The sequence below is a fragment of the Misgurnus anguillicaudatus genome, chromosome 9 (assembly GCF_027580225.2).
Source record: "Misgurnus anguillicaudatus chromosome 9, ASM2758022v2, whole genome shotgun sequence".
NCBI lineage: Eukaryota > Metazoa > Chordata > Actinopteri > Cypriniformes > Cobitidae > Misgurnus > Misgurnus anguillicaudatus.
This window is the reverse complement of record NC_073345.2, coordinates 10948276-10968569: the sequence shown is the minus strand read 5'-3', so window position 1 is coordinate 10968569 and position 20294 is coordinate 10948276. Positions and strand designations below refer to the sequence as shown.

The window sequence follows — 20294 nt, the reverse complement described above, 5'->3', positions numbered from 1 at the left end:
GGGGACCAAATTGTTCCACTTAAACATGAAAAAAGTCAGATTTTCATGATATGTCCCCTTTTAAAGGCAAGGTCCATAATCTCTGAAAGCCAAACACGCCCCTACCCCAATAGAATTGGGACCTTCTGTTGATAGACCCGCCCCACACATACGCAACTCAGACAAGGATGTCGGTTGGTGGACACGCCCCTTGCTGCTGATCGGGTGTTTTGGTAGTCGGCCCGACTCTATTTTCCAGGGCGTTTTTCGGATATCGTGCACTCTGCCTTAAACTACTATCTTTCCTCTATACAGCATGTGATCCGTGAAGAAACCTGACGCAATCTAGACATGAGGTGTAGTCTGACACACTTTCAGCATTTCAAAGAGTTGATTCAGGTGCCTTTAATCAGATAAGGCAAAGGCGTACAGTTAATACTTTTTCCTGCGTTTTTGCCATGACCTGATGCGCAAAATTGATCCCACAAAAATGCACCCCCCCATGCTAATAAACAATGCAGTTAACAGGCACAAAATCATCTTCCTTTGTATTGATACTGTTGTCTTAATAGAGTTGCAGATAAGACTAAACAACCCGTTATCCTATTAGATGTCTTAAGGCTTGAGATCTATTATGTAAGATTATTCGCCATTTCCAGCTGCCAGACACCACTATCTAAACACATGCACCGAGAACAATACAGTCACTTTCTCAAATGATTCATGATTGGTGTGATCCAAAACCTGAAACTACTACATCTTGTCCAAAGCCTGTAGTGATTCATGTGTTAATTGATCCTCAGAACTCCTTGTGAGAACAGTAATAGTTTTAGACGCCTCTGCTTTAAGGCGCTTCACCTCTATTGTTCTGTGTCTACAGGAAACACCTTTTGGACCCCACCATTGACTACAAGGTAAGGAGTGGCGTGTTCTTCGGTTCCTCCAATATCGTGTGAAAGCTCTATAATTCAGTTTTTTATTACTGCATACACATTTCCTGTATTTCCTTTATTCTACTAAAGATACATTTGCAGTCAATTGAATCAGTTTGTATCTGTGTGCAAAACAGGTGGAGAAAGAAGAAATAGAGGCGCTTATACCAAAAGGAGCGTCTGAACTGACTAAGCAACAGATCCGCTACCTGCTGCAGGTGAGAAAGAGAGGCACGGTCACAGTATCTACATCCACCCAGCCCCACCCGTCTCCCAGTACACCCCACCCTCAGACAGATTTCTAGACGGATTATTTAGATGATGAAGTGTCCTGAACACATGTTACTGCAAGCACACTCATTTTGCTTATTTGACCGGGGAAGTGAGATTAATGCAGACAGGAATTTACAGGAAACCTTCAACACCATTTACAGGAAGTTTAACAAATAAGATGACGTGGTTTAGCATTAGGAACGAATGATGCTGGGCAGTGGGAAGTACAGTAGGAAAGAATTTGTACAGTAGATTAGTTTTAAGAGGAACTTAATGCATAAAACTCAAATACAGCCATAAAGTCTGACATAATGGGTGTATGTCTGTGTATAAAGCCCAGAGTATAGCCAGTTTTTTACGTGTAGGCGAACATACGCACACGGTCGAACGCACAGCCTTGCAAAGTATAGTTTATTTGACTCTAGGGCTGTCACAACGATTAAATAATCGTCTCATCGTGATTGTTCGACCTCATCACTATGATTTCAGATCACCGTAATGATTGCATATCTCTTTAAAAAACACAAGGGGGAGCTGCAGCGCCTGTATAAACGAGACTGTATCAAACGGTGTTCCTTAACTGACAGTGTAACGCGATACATTGCAAAGCCATTCAATACAGTAAAAAAAGAGCATTTATAGAAATGCTGCAAAACATTGATAAGCAGTATGAGCTGCCAGGTAAAACTTACATTTTCAAAACAGCAATTTTAAATTTAGAATGCTATTCTTAAGGATCTGTAAGGAATTAATTTTTTGCAGCCAATACAGACATGTGGTCCAGTACTAATATGATCTTAGTAGGATTAGATACTATTTAAGGCCTGTTCTGATAAAGTCCGTTTATTTTGATTGCATTTCTAGTATCAGTTATTTTTCAGACACTTAATTGTGTTGATTTCTTATGAAGAATTTTCAGTTTTTAAAAGATATATTAATTAAATAATTTATTTTAAATGTGTTAGGTGTGTTAATATTTACTGCCAGGTGAACCTTGCAAAGATTTAAATTAAATAAACAAAAAAGTATGAGAATTCAACGTCAAAGCCCTAAACAGGCAATTAATCATCATAATCGTCACAATTTATTAGTCAATTAACTATCGGCCAAATTTCATAATCGTGATAGCCCTATTTGACTCGACAAAATGCAATTCATCTCCTGAGACTAGTACATAGTACATTCTCCTATAAGCGCATGCACTACCTACGCGTGCAATGTACGCAGGGTTTAAAATAATTCGGCGGTGCACGTACAGTGCGTGGACTCGCTCTGTACACGACCCTTTGTACTATACTTCTGCCTTAAAGGGATAGTTCTGCTAAAAATGATATTAAACCCATGATGATTTATTCACCATCAAGCTGTCCGAGATGCATATGTCCAACATTTTTCCGACAAACACATTTTCAGTTATTTCAGAAAATGTCCTAGAGATTTTAGTTTATAAAATATAAAGATATGAGGTCCACCTCCTTCAAGTCCAAAAATTACTTTTGTAAAGGATAGATGCAGGTTTTTTGGAGGTGGACCCTATATCTTTACATTTTATAAACTGAAAGCTCTAGGACATTTTCTAAAATAATTGAAAATGTGTTCATCTTAAAAAAGATGGACTTATGCATCTCGGAATGCTTGAGGGTGAGTAAATCATGACTTTAATATAAATTTTTGGCCAAACTATACCTTTAAATCTGCAGTATAGTCATGTACAGAGCTAGTGCGCGCGTAATGTACGTGCACAGTTTAACTCAACTGGTAAAGCATTGAGTTAGATTCCCATGGAAAACACAGGGTGGGAAAATGTATAGCTTGAATGCACTGTAAGTCAAATTTGGATTGAAGTGTCTGCCAAAATGCATAAATGCAATGTAAATGTATAGATTTTCATAAGAAAATTAGCAAATTCAAACAAAACTTGTCAGCTCCAGGCCATTTTTAAATTCATGTCACACACAAAAACATGATTATTTTAATATACATCTAATAAGAGTAGATGTGACCCTGCCTGTGAAAATGCACCTATAGTCATTTTTTTGTGATTGACTGTTTCCTACATAAAATCATCCTGCATAAGTAAAGAACATTCTGTGAAATATAACCTTGATATCTTTAATACTGACTGAGAATGAAATCAAACTTTGATGATCCAAATTTCATCATGAAATGAGACTTTAACCTTGATTTGACAGACAGGGTCACACATTTGGCTTGGGTTTTTGACACAAAGCCCACAATCTTAATGATCTACTTAACATTTCTATAAAAATACGCATTTATCTCTCACTCTCTTGTATCTAGACCCGTCTGACGGCTGATAAGGCCATGCGGCTGTTGTTGACCACATTCAGTAGCCTGAGAGAGGAGCTGGTGCACCTGCAGGACGATCTGAGGGTAAGAAACAGATCATAAACCAGCTAACAGCCCTCTGTCCTATTCAAACAATCCCCGGTTTCCACCGGAGCTGCAATGATAAAACACATCAGCTGTCATCCTGGGGGCGTGTGTGTTTGTTTTACAACTTCGCTTCAAGCCGACCTTGTGTTTTTGAAGGTGTGATGCCTGTTTAAACAGATTCAAGGGTATGATGAAGGGTATGACATCTACTCCACAGCCCCCAGCCATTCAATGTTATATAAGCTTTAATATTTTGATGCATGTTATGTGATATATGCATTTTCTATAATTGCATCATAATAATGTAGAAAAACTGGGTTTGCACTGTTACAAAAACATTTTCACACTGCATAACCATTAAAAATACACTAATGTAGATAAAATTGAACAGAAAGTAGCACCTGCAGTGCGTTAGCGGTACAAATGTTCAATGGGTTTGATCGCAGGAAACATACACTGATAGAAATAAATGTATATCGCTTTGGATAAAAGTGCCTTTCAAATGCATAAACAATTAAAAATGTACCGTTACAGACTCTGATATGTTTGCATTTTTGCAATGCATTGGACAGGGTTTTTTAATTACTACCAAAATGCACAATTCACAAAGTTTAACGTTTTAAACCATTCATTTCCTGTTTGACTTAAATCCACATACTGTAGTGCTGCCACAAGTACAGGGATGTTTTCAACAAGTGCTGCCAAAAGCTGAAGGAGATTTATCGTCCCTAGGTCAGCCTTGTTTGGCAATTACTGAGGCATGCAAAAGTCTCATTCCTTCTTTCACAAACTACTCACCTAAATAATGAACTTAAGTTTGTGTGGTCTCTTTTTTATAAGTTGTGTTTATTGCACAGCACTAAGAGATTTAGAGAGGATCATGCAGAATGCATTGTTTATTCAGCAGCTAAAGACTGCAATATTCATTATTTGTGATTTATCTAAAGTTCATTTTAGCGTTTTTACACAACATTTAAAGGGGCCATGAATTTGTTGATTTTATTGTTTTATAATGCTGTCTGAGGTCTACTTATGATCTACTACTTCAAAAACATCAAAAGCAATAAGTAATAGGCTATTTTGTAATATGGGTTAGTGGCTCTCTGGAGAAATGGTTTGTTTGAAGGGGCGGGCCGCATTGAAGACCTGGACGTAAACGCCCACTGCTATGATTGGACAGCTTCATTGTCTGTCGTTACATGTGGAGAAATGTTTTAAAAACATTAAAGTGTAAAAATAGCAGCCGAACACATATATGTTTGAGCCAAAAAAGATGATATACATAAATGACAATACGTATAGTAAAGTAGAAACAAATCTTTAAACGCAACTTGCCTAAATTACCGTATACCACACAGTAAGCGCGCATCAGAATCTAAACTGCGGCTGATAAGTACTTATCAATAACTTTGTATATTTATATTGTGCTTGTGAGGTAGCTCTAACATACACGTAACGTTACATTACACAGTTATATGATAAAAAAGCTTTGTTGAGTGTTGGACCTTTCAAACACAACTTGTCTAAATTACCTTATACAACACAGTAAGGGGCATCAGAATCTAAATTGTGGCTGGTAAGTCCTTCTTTATCACTAACTTTGTATATTTCTAACTTTATATTACAGTCGTTTTGTTAAGTGTTGCACCTTTATTAATCGTTTAATGTTTTTAGTAAATCAAAACAGTCAAACACGTGTTTAGACATGGATGTTACAACAGGACATCTCTTACAAAGCAAAAGTGAAACGCAGTAACATTATCGTAAATGCAGTAAAATGTTTTACTTACTGTGTATACTGCTGTGTCATTTTTGTCAGATCCAATATTAGTTGTGCTTTTTATCACAGTCTCTCTGCAAATCCAGCATCGACTTTTGGCTTCTTTGAATGAATCTGCGGTACACAAAGTAAAGAAACATTCCCCACGCGAGCTGGAACTTCTTCAAAAACAAACTTTAACCACGCATTCCTAATGTTATGATCCAAGCCTCTGAGTTAAGGTTATCCAGCGTCTGTGTTGTTCCCAGATGGTTCTTCCACAACCGAAGACTCCGTTTCCATGGTTACTCATAACAGATCACCCCGTCAAAATAAACGTCTCTCAGGAAAAATGTATTTAAAAGTCATTTTGGTTACATTTGGCAATGTTTAAAGACATGTTTACTGATTGTTAAGATACTACATGGTTTGCTTTACCCCTGGCCCACACGTGTGTCATGCGAGGCTACAAAAGTGGTTGTTGTATTTGGGTTTGGGGAGGTGTTTGAATTCTGCTCTGACATCATATTTCGGCACATTCCTGAACCAACCGTTTTCTTGGCTTGATGTTTTCAGTTTTGAAACTTGCAGGATGTTTTTTTAAGTATGATGACCTCTTATATAACAAATTATCAAGTTAAAATTGATTGTTTGATTCACAGCTCCTTTAAGGGAAGTGATTTGCATTAGGGAAATCATGGAAACTGTTTTAGCTGATTAATTTATTACTCAATCATTAAAGCTGCAATCTGTAACTGTTGCCTCTTATTGCCATCTTTGTTTGAAACATTAATAGTGAGTAAGAGTTATTTCATTTACAGTATGTTGGTTGAAGTCAAAGTGACATAACTTGCGAATTCATACTTGGCAGCTTAAAAGTATAAATCTTTATTATATGCTTTATGTTGCGAATTGGAAAGAAGCAACAACTAATTTTAAGTGCTTGCTCAATAACTGTTTTTTTTAATTGCAGCTTTTAAATAAACCTACATTTCTCTGAAAAACATAATAAAATGTCATTTTCGGCTATTATGAATCGTATTCACGATTGAAGAAGACTGTATGGCATAATCATTGTCAGTTGTCAGCTATATTAGTTTTGTGTGTTTGCAGCGGTTGGAGAGTGAAAAGGAGGGGTTGGAGAGAGATCTGAGCTTTAAAGCAGATCAGGCTTCCCAGTACGACAGACTACTGGAGACCGTCCGTGAACACAACAGACAACTGCAGGTAGGGGGTGCCTACTTTACAAACTTTACTTTCCATAGACTGTAAAAAATATGGACGTGGTGTCCATGACGTCACCTATAGGTTTGTGAAGAGCTTATTTAAAGCCAATAGTTGGCGGGGCCTGCGTCGCCATCTTGGGCGCGCATCACTCGCGGATAACCGAAAATGGGTAAAGCGGCGGGACGTGGGTGCAGCTGAGGTGGCTGGTTGCTTAAACCACACCCACCTAGCTCGACTCTAGTGACAGCAGTGGCAGTTCACCCATCACTCAAGTTGCCACGCCCCTAATTTTGCAAAATATAATATATAATTTAAACGACCAACGACCTATTCAGACCAAAAACACTTTTTGTACCAGGCTGTAAACATATTATTTTCTGCTGTAAAGTTGGACATTTTAACATGGAGGTCTATGGGAATTTACTCCCTTTTGGAGCCTCTAGTGGCCAGTCGATGAATTGCAGTTTAAGTCACTTGGTATTTGCCTTATCAGTAATTTATGTACACATATTGTTTATATACAATAACAAGTAGTTTTTTTTGCTGGGTATATAAAAAAATCTATATCAAGGTTATATTTTCACAGAATTGTCTTTACATTATGTAGATTTTATGTAGAAAACAATAAATCACAAAAAATGACTTGTATGGGTGGGTAGTCATAGATTGGGTCAGAAATGTCCTTTAATGGATTCTATACAGTAAGTAAATAAACGTCTCAGCATGTTAATCCAAGTACTAGAGGCTCTGCCAGCTGGCGTATATCACATAACTAAAATAACCAATCAAACAGTAAGTAAAAGAAACGAAAATAAATAGAAAGCAGAGATGTCTTTGAAGCTATTGTACTGTACATCTGATAAGATTAAAGGCGGGGTGCATGATTAAAAAAAACAGGGCCGAGTACCAAAACACACTTGTAGGCAATCAGTAGTAAGGGGCGTGTCTACTAACCAACATCGTTGCCTGGGTTGCGTATGTGTGGGGGGCGGGTCTATCAAAAGAAGGTCCAGATTCTATTTGAGGTAGGGGCGTGTTTGGTTAGGTGATTTCAAATGTCAACATTGGCTTTCAGAGATCATGCACCCCGCCTTTAAGCACTACAGACCAAAGCAGATCGAACCCAATGTCTATTACCTGTAACACTCATGCCATTTTTAAGGTATTGTGTGCATGTTGGATATTTATGTCCCTCGTTGTTTTTCTTTCTGCAGATGGCTGTAAAAGAGAGTAACAATGCTCAACGTGCTCTCGAGAGTCAGGTAATGGACTTCCAGAGCAAAGATCCCAGCAAAGACTACCAGATCAAAGAGCTTGAGAGCAACAGGAGAGCTCTTGAACAGGAGAATGAAATTCTGAGGAAGAAGGTGAGTTTCGTTTCATTTCTGTATTCAGTCTTTAACTTTAGTTATTTGGGGGCGTGGCTAGCAGTGGGCGTCAGTTCCCCCCCCCCAATATAAAACCAGTAAAATATAACTTGTATCTGATTAGCTTTGTATTTTGGTGCTTTGAGAACTATATAGACTGATTCAGCAGTAACAACATAAACAAACGGCTTTTGTCGAATAAACATAACATCCAGTAAACTTTAATACAGAATCAATAACAACAGAGTCCTTTTAGTGTAATTTATTTATGATAACAAGCAAGTAGATTACCTTAGTTCAAATCATAGCTAAAGCGTATCCAAAACTACACTGAGCTAACGTCACTGTGTAAAATTAATGTATACAATCTTATGCGGACGGCGAGCATACGTGGACGTCCCTAGTATACTTTCGGCTTTACATACTGCTTTTGTCCTACTACATAAACAGTGGCCAGCAAAAGTATGTGAACCCCTAGGAATTAGGTTGTTTTCCACAGTAATTTGCCATAAAATGTGATTTGATCCTTATCTAAGTCACAACAATAGACAAACACAATGTGCATAAGCTGGCAACACAAATAATTCTAGTTTCTTGTGTCTTTTTTTAAAACCCCCATTAAACATCTAGTTTATTCCTAGGGCTTCACATACTTTTTGTTGCCACTGTAGTATGGAAGTAGGCGATTTTAGATGCAGTGACTGGTCTTCTCTAAATGAAAATTTTAGGCTTGATCATAAATGTAGTGTTTTTCATTTATTTTAGTTGTATTCTGTGTAATAACAGTATTAGCTCACCTAAAGGATTATTAGGAACACCTGTTTAATTTCTCATTAATGCAATTATCTAATCAACCAATCACATGGCAGTTGCTTCAATGCATTTAGGGGTGTGGTCCTGGTCAAGACAATCTCCTGAACTCCAAACTGAATGTCAGAATGGGAAAGAAAGGCGATTTAAGCAATTTTGAGTGTGGCATGGTTGTTGGTGCCAGATGGGCGTCTGAGTATTTCACAATCTGCTCAGTTACTGGGATTTTTACTCACAACCATTTCTAGGGTTTACAAAGAATGGTGTGAAAACATCCAGTATGCGACAGTCCTGTGGGTGAAAATGCTTTGTTGATGCTAGAGGTCAGAGGAGAATGGGCCGACTGATTCAAGCTGATAGAAGAGCAACTTTGACTGAAATAACCACTCATTACAACCGAGGTATGCAGCAAAGCATTTGTGAAGCCACAACACGCACAACCTTGAGGCGGATGGGCTACAACAGCAGAAGACCCCACCTGGTACCACTCATCTCCACTACAAATAGGAAAAAGAGCCAAAATTGGACAGTTGAAGACTGGAAAAATGTTGCCTGGTCTCATGAATCTTGATTTCTGTTGAGACATTCAGATGGTAGAGTCAGAATTTGACGTAAACAGAATGAGAACATGGATCCATCATGCCTTGTTACCACTGTGCAGGCTGCTGGTGGTGGTGTAATGGTGTGGGGGATTATTTCTTGGCACACTTTAGGCCCCCATAGTGCCAATTGGGCATCGTTTAAATGCCACGGCCTACCTGAGCATTGTTTCTGATGTCCATCCCTTTATGTCCACCATGTACCCATCCTCTGATGCCTACTTCCAGCAAGATAATGCACAGATAATGTCACAAAGCTTGAATCATTTCAAATTGGTTTCTTGAACATGACAATGAGTTCACTGTACTAAAATGGCCCCCACAGTCACCCAATAGAGCATCTTTTGGATGTGGTGGAACTGGAGCTTCGCCCTGGATGTGCATCCCACAAATCTCCATCAACTGCAAGATGCTATCCTATCAATATGGGCCAACATTTCTAAAGAATGCTTTCAGCACCTTGTTGAATCAAAGCTACGTAGAATTAAGGCAGTTCTGAAGGTAAAGGGGGGTCAAACACAGTATTAGTATGGTGTTCCTAATAATCCTTTAGGTTAGTGTATACCACTGCATAGTTCAACGTCTCTCCTGTAGGTGCTTTTAGGTGAATGTTACCTTAAAAAATATGTCTTTATTAATGTTGTCTTCCAGAGATAGATGGCATCTATCCAGATATATGAGCATGCATGCCCAACCAATTATATTATCTGTGATATAAAAATGTTGAATTATTTGTTGTCGAACTTTCTGAAATCAGAAAACTGTAGATGTACATAACTGTAGACTCTGGTCTCTTAATTCCTGTTTTGTTCTCATGTTTGTGTTTGTTTGTGTGTATTGATGTCTCTCGCAGTTGGCAGGACAGGGCAGCAGTTCCGGTCTTGAGGTCAAAACACAGGAGCTGTCCAGACAGTATGAACAGATGCTGAAGGATCTACGAGAGGAGAAAGAGAGAGAACTCAAGAGCATGCGGGTAAAGAAAGAAAGAGCCGTACACACTCGACCAACAAACACTTATCCAAAATGCTGTTTTAAAACAACTTCAGATGTCAACTGTTTTTGATGTAGTATTTCTGTGTTTGTTTTAGTCTCAGCTGGTAAAGATCCAGACAGAGCGGACCATAACACAAACCACTGACACCAGCGGCTTGGAAATGCGCATCAAAGAGCTTATTTCTAAACTGGAACTGCGTGAAACTACCATCAAACAGCAGGAGGAGGTACGTGAACACATACAGACACACAGTGGTTAATAAAGGCAATTGATGCGATTTTGTAATAAAAATAACAATATATACATTTTACTGAACTATAATAACTAGTTTCCGGTAACGGTCAAGACCAACGCATCACAAATTTTCAAAAATTGATAAAGCTGAATTAGTAAAGTCAGATTGGTCAATACTTCAGTGTATCATTCATTTGTTGTCAGATTTGCTGCAGGACAAATTTATCATTAATAATACCAAATATTTTAGCAGGCCGTATCAACTTTTTTTTAAAGAAAACAACAAAAAGTCAACCAATAAATGAATCTGAGGATGTGACCCTCATTACAAATATGTATAGATATGCCAGTATCTCACACTGGCTACACTTGAGAAATGTGAATCATTCACAGTAGTGACTGACAGATATTTCTCTGCATTCCTAATGGAGCACTTTGCATCTGACCTTTGACTTTGACCCTTGTATCCTCAGGAGATCAGACGACTCAGAATGCAGAAGACTGACAGTAGTAGTCACTCTAGTAACAGCACGAGCCAAACCATTGTTACCAAGAGGTGTGTGTGTGTATATATATATATATATTTGTCTTTACCGGGGGTAAAAGTGCAGAATGAGTTTTACAAGACCTCACATTCCTGTCCAAATGTGTTTTGTTTTAAGCACATTGAATGATTCTGGAGTAGGGTTGCAAAGGGGCGAAAAGGTTCCATTGGAACTTAATCTGGGGAATTTTGCAAATATTCATAATTGGAAACTTAATGGGAATTATTTGGAAATAAATTAATTGGAATCAATTATTTGGAAAAAAATTAACTTTTTTTTGAATGATTTAATTGTAAGTAGAACTTTACTTGATTCTTTCCTGAATAATGCTGGGTACACACCGAAAGATAATCGGGCTGATTTTGGGCCGATTTCACCCCTTCCGACAATCCTAGCAATGTCCCGATTATCTTGATGCTTGTACAGATAATTTTATCAGATTTTCCCTTGGTGTGAGGTGTGTTAAGAGTGTCCGAACCTGATCGGAAGAACGTCAGAGCCGCCCTGATTGCGAATTGTAAATAATAAACGTGTTTATTATTTATGATCATAAATCGTGATGTGTGGGGGGAACCCCGAGGACAAACGCGCGCATGCTCTTGAGATTATCACGTTAAACGAAACCATATCCAATCAGAAAGCGAGATGATGGAAGACGGAAGCAGTCATTGTGCAGCAAACCCTTTTCTTTTACCCTTGAATTTTCTGTGAAAATCATTTCAAACACTATCATTGAAATTTCTTCCTGCATATCGTTCACCATGCTTATTTTGAAGTCTCACGAGATTTTGCGAGATTTCCTGTGTTCAAAGTCGATTATGGCACACCACACACAATAGGAGCAAAACGGTTAAATCTAGGATTTTTTATCCTCATGTTTGTGGTCTGTCACATTTTGAAAATCTTATAAGATGTTAAAAATCTTTTGTTGTGTACCCAGCATAACACAATATCATAATAAACATTTTTATAGTTATTATAATAGTGCTAGCTTACATTTAGATATCAAATTTACTGGCTAGCTAATGTCTTAAAACATTTAGGCATTTGCTAGTTAAACTGTTAAAATGCAGCAAGTGTGGCTTTAAGGCCTCGAAAATGTTTATTCCCGTATATTCTGTTTAAATCCCATGGAAAGTTTCCAGCCTTGAAAATTCCCAGAATTTTGCAACCCTATTGTGGACACACGATTTGACCATCTGAATGCTGAAAAATACTTATCGTAGGCCGGAATCTGTATTGATTGCTAGTTTAACATGTTTCCCTGCAATTGATTAATAACCGTTGTTGTCCAAATTTTCCTGAAAATTGTGTCAGTGTTAGAGGTCTAACTAGCAACAATTGTGAAGGACTATTGAAATTCGAGTAACACTTTAAAATAACGCATTAGTTGAAGGATTAGTTCATTTTCTTAAAAAAAAAGATTAATAAAATTATGTTCTTTGAGGAAAACATTCCAGGATTTTTTTCATTTTAATGGACACCAACACGTAACAGTTTTAATGTAGTTTAAAATTGCAGTTTCAACGGAGTTTCAAAGGACTCTAAATGATCCCAAACGAGGCATTAGGGTCTTATCTAGCGAAACGATTGTCATTTTTGACAAGAAAAATAAAAAAATATGCACTTTTAAACCACAACTTTTTGTCTATCTCCAGTCCTGTGACGAGCCAGCGCGACCTCACGTAATTGCGTAATGCCGTGGAAAGGTCACGTGTTACATATATGAAACGCACATTTGCGGACCATTTTAAACAATAAACTGACACAAAGACATTTAATTAGTATCATTCCACATACAACAACGCCGGAACGGTCCTCTTTCAACACACTTGTAAACACTGGGGCGTAGTTTCGCATACGTCATCCGTGACCTCTTGACATGATGACGTATTGCATACGAGAAGTTGTGGTTTAAAAGTGCATATTTTTTATTTTTATTGCCAAAAATGACAATCGTTTCACTAGATAAGACCATTATGCCTCGTTTGAGATCGTTTAGAGTCCTTTAAAACTGCAATTTTAAACTGCATTAAAACTGTTAAATGTTGGGGTCCATTAAAGTCCATTAAAATTAGAAAAATCCTGGAATGTTTTCCTCAAAAACCTAATTTCTTCTCGACTGAACAAAGAAAGACATCAACATTTTGGATGACATGGTGGTGAGTAAATTATCTGAAATTTTTTTAAGAAAATTGACTAATCCTTTAAGATGAATTAACAATAAGCAATATAGTTTTTCAGCAAAAAGAAAAATATATCACTCAGGGGCGCATCTGGTACTCACAAACATAACTATGGGTGCTCCAGAAAAGGAACAATATTTCAAAAATGATAAGTGGATACTGATAGAAAAAAATCCACAGCCAGGCACTCGCAAGTATGAAAGTAAAAAGCCTTTTACTTGCATACTTGAAATAGTTTTGAAATAGTTTTTCAGCATTTGATATTTTTTTGTTAATGTTAGTTAATACTAATACAATTGTTTATTGTTTACAATTAGTGCATTAACTAATGTTAGCTTTTGATTTTAATAATGTATAAAATGCTAAAATTAACATGTATTAAGATTAATAAATGCTATTGTTCATTGTTAGTTTATGTTACAGTAGCTAATGCATTTACTAATGTTACCAAATACAACCCTATTGTATAATGTGTTACTTAAATTCATACAATTTGCACCTGGCTAATGTAATTAAGCTTGTCATTCAGTGATTATCTGAAATATTCTCTGTTTTATCATCAAATAGATACCAAACCCAGTATCCTATTCTGGGTCTGCTGAATGATGATTATAAGTACACAGCGCCTATTAAAGAGGACAGAACCATTGTCTTCCAGACGACGGGGGAGTCGATCAAACGGGTAATCTACACTATCCTTGGCTATTTTTGAGGGCAATGGATGTGTTTAATGTAAATCACAAAATAGCTGTTGGCCTGATATGCACTTTAAAGATAATGCGATAAAGCTAATGTGGTAATATGTCTGCTTATAGAAAGACTCGTCATGCCATAAGCACAACAAATTTAAAGATGGTTGCAATATGCATCTTTATGCATTTCTTGTAGTGTTAGTTTTACAGATCAAATGATGTTTACATTAGCTATGTTTCCATCCAAAGTTGCGTATTAAACTTGGAGTATCGCATTAAACATTTTATTTTAGAACTTCTAAAACCGCATGATAGATGCTGTGAGTTCTGTAAGCTGGTTAGTCCAACGCGCAGTCACATCGCTTTTTTGATGCCCATCTAGGGATTTATTTTATTAAATGTTTCCACCCTAGTTCATGCACATTTTTTCCTCAGTGTTCCAATTTAAGTTTGGGGGGGGGGCTGGGTGGTCCTGGGCCTCCTATAAACATTGAGGTACCCTCTATAAAGCACAAAAAATATAAATTGGGGGGTTCCCTGGTTTTTATTAAAATTAAAATACTACATTAATTTAAAAATCTTGTGCTGCATTGCCACAAAACAATACCATCTATTTTGTAATAAACTAATCAAAAAGATTTCTGTCTGAAATAAATGTAAACTCTTAAGTACGCTGTTAAGTCAAATTAAATGGTAAGTTAATAAAACATGGTTAAGGTTTGAGTTAAGGGGTAATTTGGGGTTTCTTTGATTAAAACATCTTGCTTTGTGAAATCACGCTGACATGACGGGGCGCTTGGGGGATTAGCTTTCACATAGTTCGAACACAGTTTTTTCTTATCGAATAAGAAATTCATCCGACTCAATTAAGCGCATATTTTTTAAGCGCATTTTTAGAATTTATGTGCATCTCGCACCAGTGTTTTTATGTGATACTCCAAAATGTGCATAGAAATATGTGGATGGAAACATAGCTACTGATGCTATAAAAACATCTTATTTATTTTATTGGTGGCGAGCCAATTTTTCGTAGTATCATTACTGGGCGTATTTTGTGGTAAGGAAACCGCAAGTCATTGAAATACACCCATCAAGTTCCCACATGTATGTTTTAAATAAGAACAGGCTAGGCTGATATTCAAGATGTAGTTGAAAGAAGTCATGTTTTTTTTTTGTGAAACTACCTAAAGTTATGTCACAATGTTAGCAAGATCTTTCTCAAGGGTATAACGAACGCTTTTTCACTTGGAATGAAGTTCATCCACAAATTTTTATATTTGTATGCAGTGTTTGCATGTTAGCTACATTGTTTTACTTAAATTAGGTTAATGCCTACTTACTGCAGGCTGTAGCATACAAGGCAACATGCACATGGCTCTAAATGATTAGATTTATTCACAATCTATATGTCTCGTTTACATTAAAAAGTGACATGTTGGCCCGAAAAATAATTTGTTTAGGTGACTTTATTAAAAACTATATCGAAATTGGCTAGTTTTATATTAGGGCTGCATAACAACTAATCGTTTGCAGAATAAAAGTTTTTGTTTGTATCATACACTCATCTAAAGGATTATTAGGAACACCTGTTCAATTTTTCATTAATGTAATTATCTAATCAACCAATCACATGGCAGTTGCTTCAATGCATTTAAGGGTGTGGTCCTGGTCAAGACAATCTCCTGAACTCCAAACTGAATGTCAGAATGGGAAAAAAAGATGATTTAAGCAATGGTTGTTGGTGCCAGACGGGCCGGTCTGAATATTTCACAATCTGCTCAGTTACTGGAATTTTCACGCACAACCATTTCTAGGGTTTACAAAGAATGGTGTGAAAGGGAAGAACATACAGTATGCGGCAGTCCTGTGGGCGTAAATGCCTTGTTGATGCTAGAGGTCAGAGGAGAATGGGCCGACTGATTCAAGCTGATAGAAGAGCAACTTTGACTGAAAAAAACACTCGTTACAACCAAAGTATGAAGCAAAGCATTTGTGAAGCCACAACACGCACAACCTTGAGTCGGATGGGCTACAACAGAAAAAGATCCCTCCGGGTACCACTCATCTCCACTACAAATAGGAAAAAAGAGGCTACAATTTGCATGAGCTCACCAAAATTGTACAGTTCAATACTGGAAAAATGTTGCCTGGTCTCGATTTCTGTTGAGACATTCAGATGGTAGAGTCAGAATTTGGCGTAAACAGAATGAGAACACGAATCCATCATGCCTTGTTACCACTGTTACCACACTTTAGGCCCCTTAGTGCCAATTGGGCATCGTTTAAATGCCAAGGCCTACCTGAGCATTGTTTCTGACCATGTCCATCCCTTTATGACCACCATGTACTCATCCTCTGATGGCTACTTCCAGCAGGATAATGCACCATGTCACAAAGCTCGAATCATTTAAAATTGGTTTCTTGGACATGACAATAAGTTCACCGTATTAAAATGGCCCCCACAGTCAACAGATATCAACCCAATAGAGCATCTTTGGGATGTGGTGGAACGGGAGCTTCGCCCTGGATGTGCATCCCACAAATCTCCATCAACTGCAAGATGCTATCCTATCAATATGGGCCAACATTTCTAAAGAATGCTTTCAGCACCTTGTTGAATCAATGCCACGTAGATTTAAAGCAGTTCTGAAGGCTAAAGGGGGTCAAACACAATATTAGTATGGTGTTCCTAATAATCCTTTAGGTGGGTGTATATCTGTGTGCATTGTGTATAACAAATATTTATATATAAAAAACACACATGCATGTATATATTTTAAGAAAAAGTGTATATATTAAGTATTCATATTTATATATAATATCTATATAAATATAAAAATGTATACACAGATGTTAATTTTTCTTAAATATAGACATGCTTGTTTGTGTATTTGTATATACACCTAATTATTATACACAATACACACACACATATAAAGTAAACAAAACTTTTATTCTGCAAATAACTAGTTGCGATTAGTTGTTATACAGCCCTACAATTAATATTACGGATGCACCGATAAAAAATGCCTGTGCTGATTTCGATATTCAATTACTTGGAATGACATCTACAGATACAGTAAATACTGATCTTGTGTTATAAAGTATTATGTCATAAAATCCTAGAAGTGCGGAGCATACACACTGCAATTCTGTTGTCGTTGTCATCTAATGCATAATAATCACACAGGATGTGTTCTGATGCTCCCGCCTCTTTTTCCCAATTTCCCGCCTGTTTTGATTGCCAGATTTTAATCTTTCCTGATCATGAGCTGTTTTTAACAATCGTACGATTATATACCTATTATAGGCCGATATATCAAGCAGAAATAGCATCTTAAAAGAATATTCCACTTTCATAAAAAAAATCCCGATAATTTACTCACCACCATGTCATCCAAGATGTTTATGTCTTTCTTTGTTCAGTCAAGAATTTTTTTTTTTAAATTATTTTCTCAATTTAATAGACTTTTTTTACCTTAACAGTCTACAGTTTAAATGCAGTTTAAACTCCTATAAGGCAAGGCGCTTTTAGCACATGTCATTTCTGGTTAAAGGAACAGTATGTAGGATTGTGGCCAAAACTGGTATTGCAATAACAAAACTTGTGGCTAAAACTGGTACTGCAATCACACAACTGGTGGCCAATACACAAAATTACAACAAAAACATCAGTTGAGGGCTGCAACTCCACTTTTGAAATGACAATATCCTGGCCAGACCACTGTTGTGAGTGATATAAGTGTTTGAAATGAAAATGATTTCTTAATGTCTAGTGACATATTAGGGCCATTTTATGATTAATTGATATACATTTCTTATATACTGTTCCTTTAAACTGAATTGTTTAGAAGATGTAAGCCTACATAAATTTACAATAGTCTGTACATGGTGAAAATTCATTAACTTTTAAACTTCTTCTTTTTTACAGTACTGATCAGAAAGATGTCCAAGACCCTCCCCAAAACCCCATTCTTTACCTGTCTGCCTGCACACAGCCCATTCCCTTTTCCCAATGGCTCTTAATGATGCTGATGGAATTTGATAATGCATTTACAGCACACTCGGACCAAAAAAGGACCAGAACAACATCTGACAGTCTGACTGGGTTTGAATTAAAGGCTGCCCTTAAATCGCTGGTTACTTTAATCCTACTGTAGCTTATTTGTTGTTGACTGAGGGTTGTATTAACGCTCATTTTGCAGACGCTTTGCATCCTCACTTCATATCAACCATCAGAACCTTAAGGAGCCTTCGGTTAACACTACTGAAATCGTATATATTAGGAGAAATGGTTTGCATGTATTATATAACTTCATTGGAAAAAAGTATTGTCGGCTATGTAAATGGTGGTTGAAGGTCATTTTAGGTTTCTTTTAATTCATTTAGTTTTACTAATTTTGACTTCTTTAAGCAATGTTGGAGAGAGGATGCTTTATCTAGTGGGATGCTATCTAAAGGGATGCATGTATGTATAAGTGGTCAATGGATATAGATTTTTTTTTTAATGGCCCATGTCGATATCTCTATAGCACTTTACCAAAAGAATAAGCAAAACATTACAATTATTTTGTATAAAAAATCTGATACATTGACAAAGCTGTTGATTGGTACTGACACAAGGGGGCGCTAACACTACTGTTAATTGGTAAAAGGGTATCGCTGTAGAGTGCCACAGGAATGACATGTTTGTAGTCAAAACCCAAAAGCAAATTAGCATTTTAGCACTTCCATGGGTTTTTGGCTAAACAAGATTTTGGGTTAACATAAGGACTTTAAACATCATCACGCATGAAGATATCAAAAACAATGCAACATGGGCACCAGTGTCCCGATGAATTCGGGTTGGCCTACAAAAATAGGTTATCCCTGTGGCACTCTATTAAGGGTTATCTAGCTGATACATCTGTAGACCACTAATATGCAGTGTAAGCTGGTGAGGGGTTTTACTAGTTTTAAATGGTTTATACTGCATGGGGTTATTGCGTTGGGTGTAATATATCCAGTCTCAAACTGGATAGAAGAGGTCACTGCTGTAGTTCTGTTTTGATCTGCCCATCTTCAGTGTTTTTCTACTGTTTTATTTTTTACATAATGTGCCTATGGGAAATCTTGATGGGACATTCTGTAATTTACGAGTGTTGAGTTTTCCTTCATTACAAGTGGATGTCAACATTTTCATTTTGCTCTAGTTAGTGGTCTGTAACTATAGAGCTATGTCTTAATGGCTACAAACTATGTAGCAATAATGTTAGCATTAAATCATACAAAACTTAATGGACTTTTTGTAGCATTTTGCTAGACTTTTTAAAATACCTCAGTGAGACTTAAGAATCCATACATTTATTCTCAGTTCTTCTCTTTAAATCTTTAAACAACACTGTTATTAAAGAAAATAAAATGTCTGATGTGTGATATCCTGACCAAATGCTACTTTTATTAAAAAATGTTGGAGTGGCCCTTTAAATTCAGAAACTTTATAAAAACACTGTTGCATCTGCAGCATCAGCTGTTTTATAGATCGAATGTAACATTTTATAGTGTGCTTGAAATAAAGAATATTTTCTTTCTCTTGACATTTGAGACTGTTCCTTTATACAGTAAGTTGTTTTTACTGTATATGTAATCAGATACAACATCTTTTTTGTAGATAGATAGACAGACAGATAAACAATTTATTTTTATCGATGGATAGATAGATACGGAAGATAGACAGACAGACAGATAGATAAACAATTTATTTTGAAGGATGGATGGATAGACAAACAATTTATTTTTTAAAGATAGATGGATGATGGATGGATGGATAGATATGGAAGATATATATGGAAGATAGACTGACAGATAAACAAACAATTTATTTTGATGGATGGATGGGTGGATAGATAGACAATTTATTTTTTATGGATGGATGGATAGATAGACAGACAGACTAGATAGATAGACAGACAGACAGATAAACAATTTATTTTGATGGATAGATAGATGTGGTAGATAGATAGATAGACGGATAGATAAACAATTTATTTTTTAAAGATAGATGGTTGATGGATGGATGGATAGATATGGAAGATATATATGAAAGATAGACAGACAGACAGATAAACAAATAATTTATTTTTGATGGATGGGTGGATAGATAGACAATTTATTTTTTAAAGATGGATGATGGATGGATGGATAGACAGACAGACAGACAGACAAACAAACAATTTATTTTTTAAAGATAGATGGATGGATGGATGGATGGATGGATGGATAGATAGATATGGAGGATAGATATGGAAGATAGACAGACAG

At 36.7% G+C, this 20294-nt stretch overlaps 1 protein-coding gene across 1 annotated transcript in view; it reads left to right on the top strand.

The window, feature by feature from the left end:
- Positions 1–19570, top strand: part of pof1b (POF1B actin binding protein) — a 33661-nt gene extending 14091 nt beyond the window's left edge. The window contains exons 4-13 of the mRNA XM_055179620.2: positions 860–893; positions 1049–1129; positions 3486–3578; positions 6454–6567; positions 7782–7934; positions 10197–10316; positions 10432–10563; positions 11045–11127; positions 13870–13984; positions 17926–19570. Coding sequence (XP_055035595.2) covers positions 860–893; positions 1049–1129; positions 3486–3578; positions 6454–6567; positions 7782–7934; positions 10197–10316; positions 10432–10563; positions 11045–11127; positions 13870–13984; positions 17926–17931 — 931 coding nt within the window. The 3' untranslated portion in view covers positions 17932–19570. The remainder of the gene's footprint in view (positions 1–859; positions 894–1048; positions 1130–3485; positions 3579–6453; positions 6568–7781; positions 7935–10196; positions 10317–10431; positions 10564–11044; positions 11128–13869; positions 13985–17925) is intronic.
- The last annotated feature ends 724 nt before the right edge of the window (positions 19571–20294 follow it).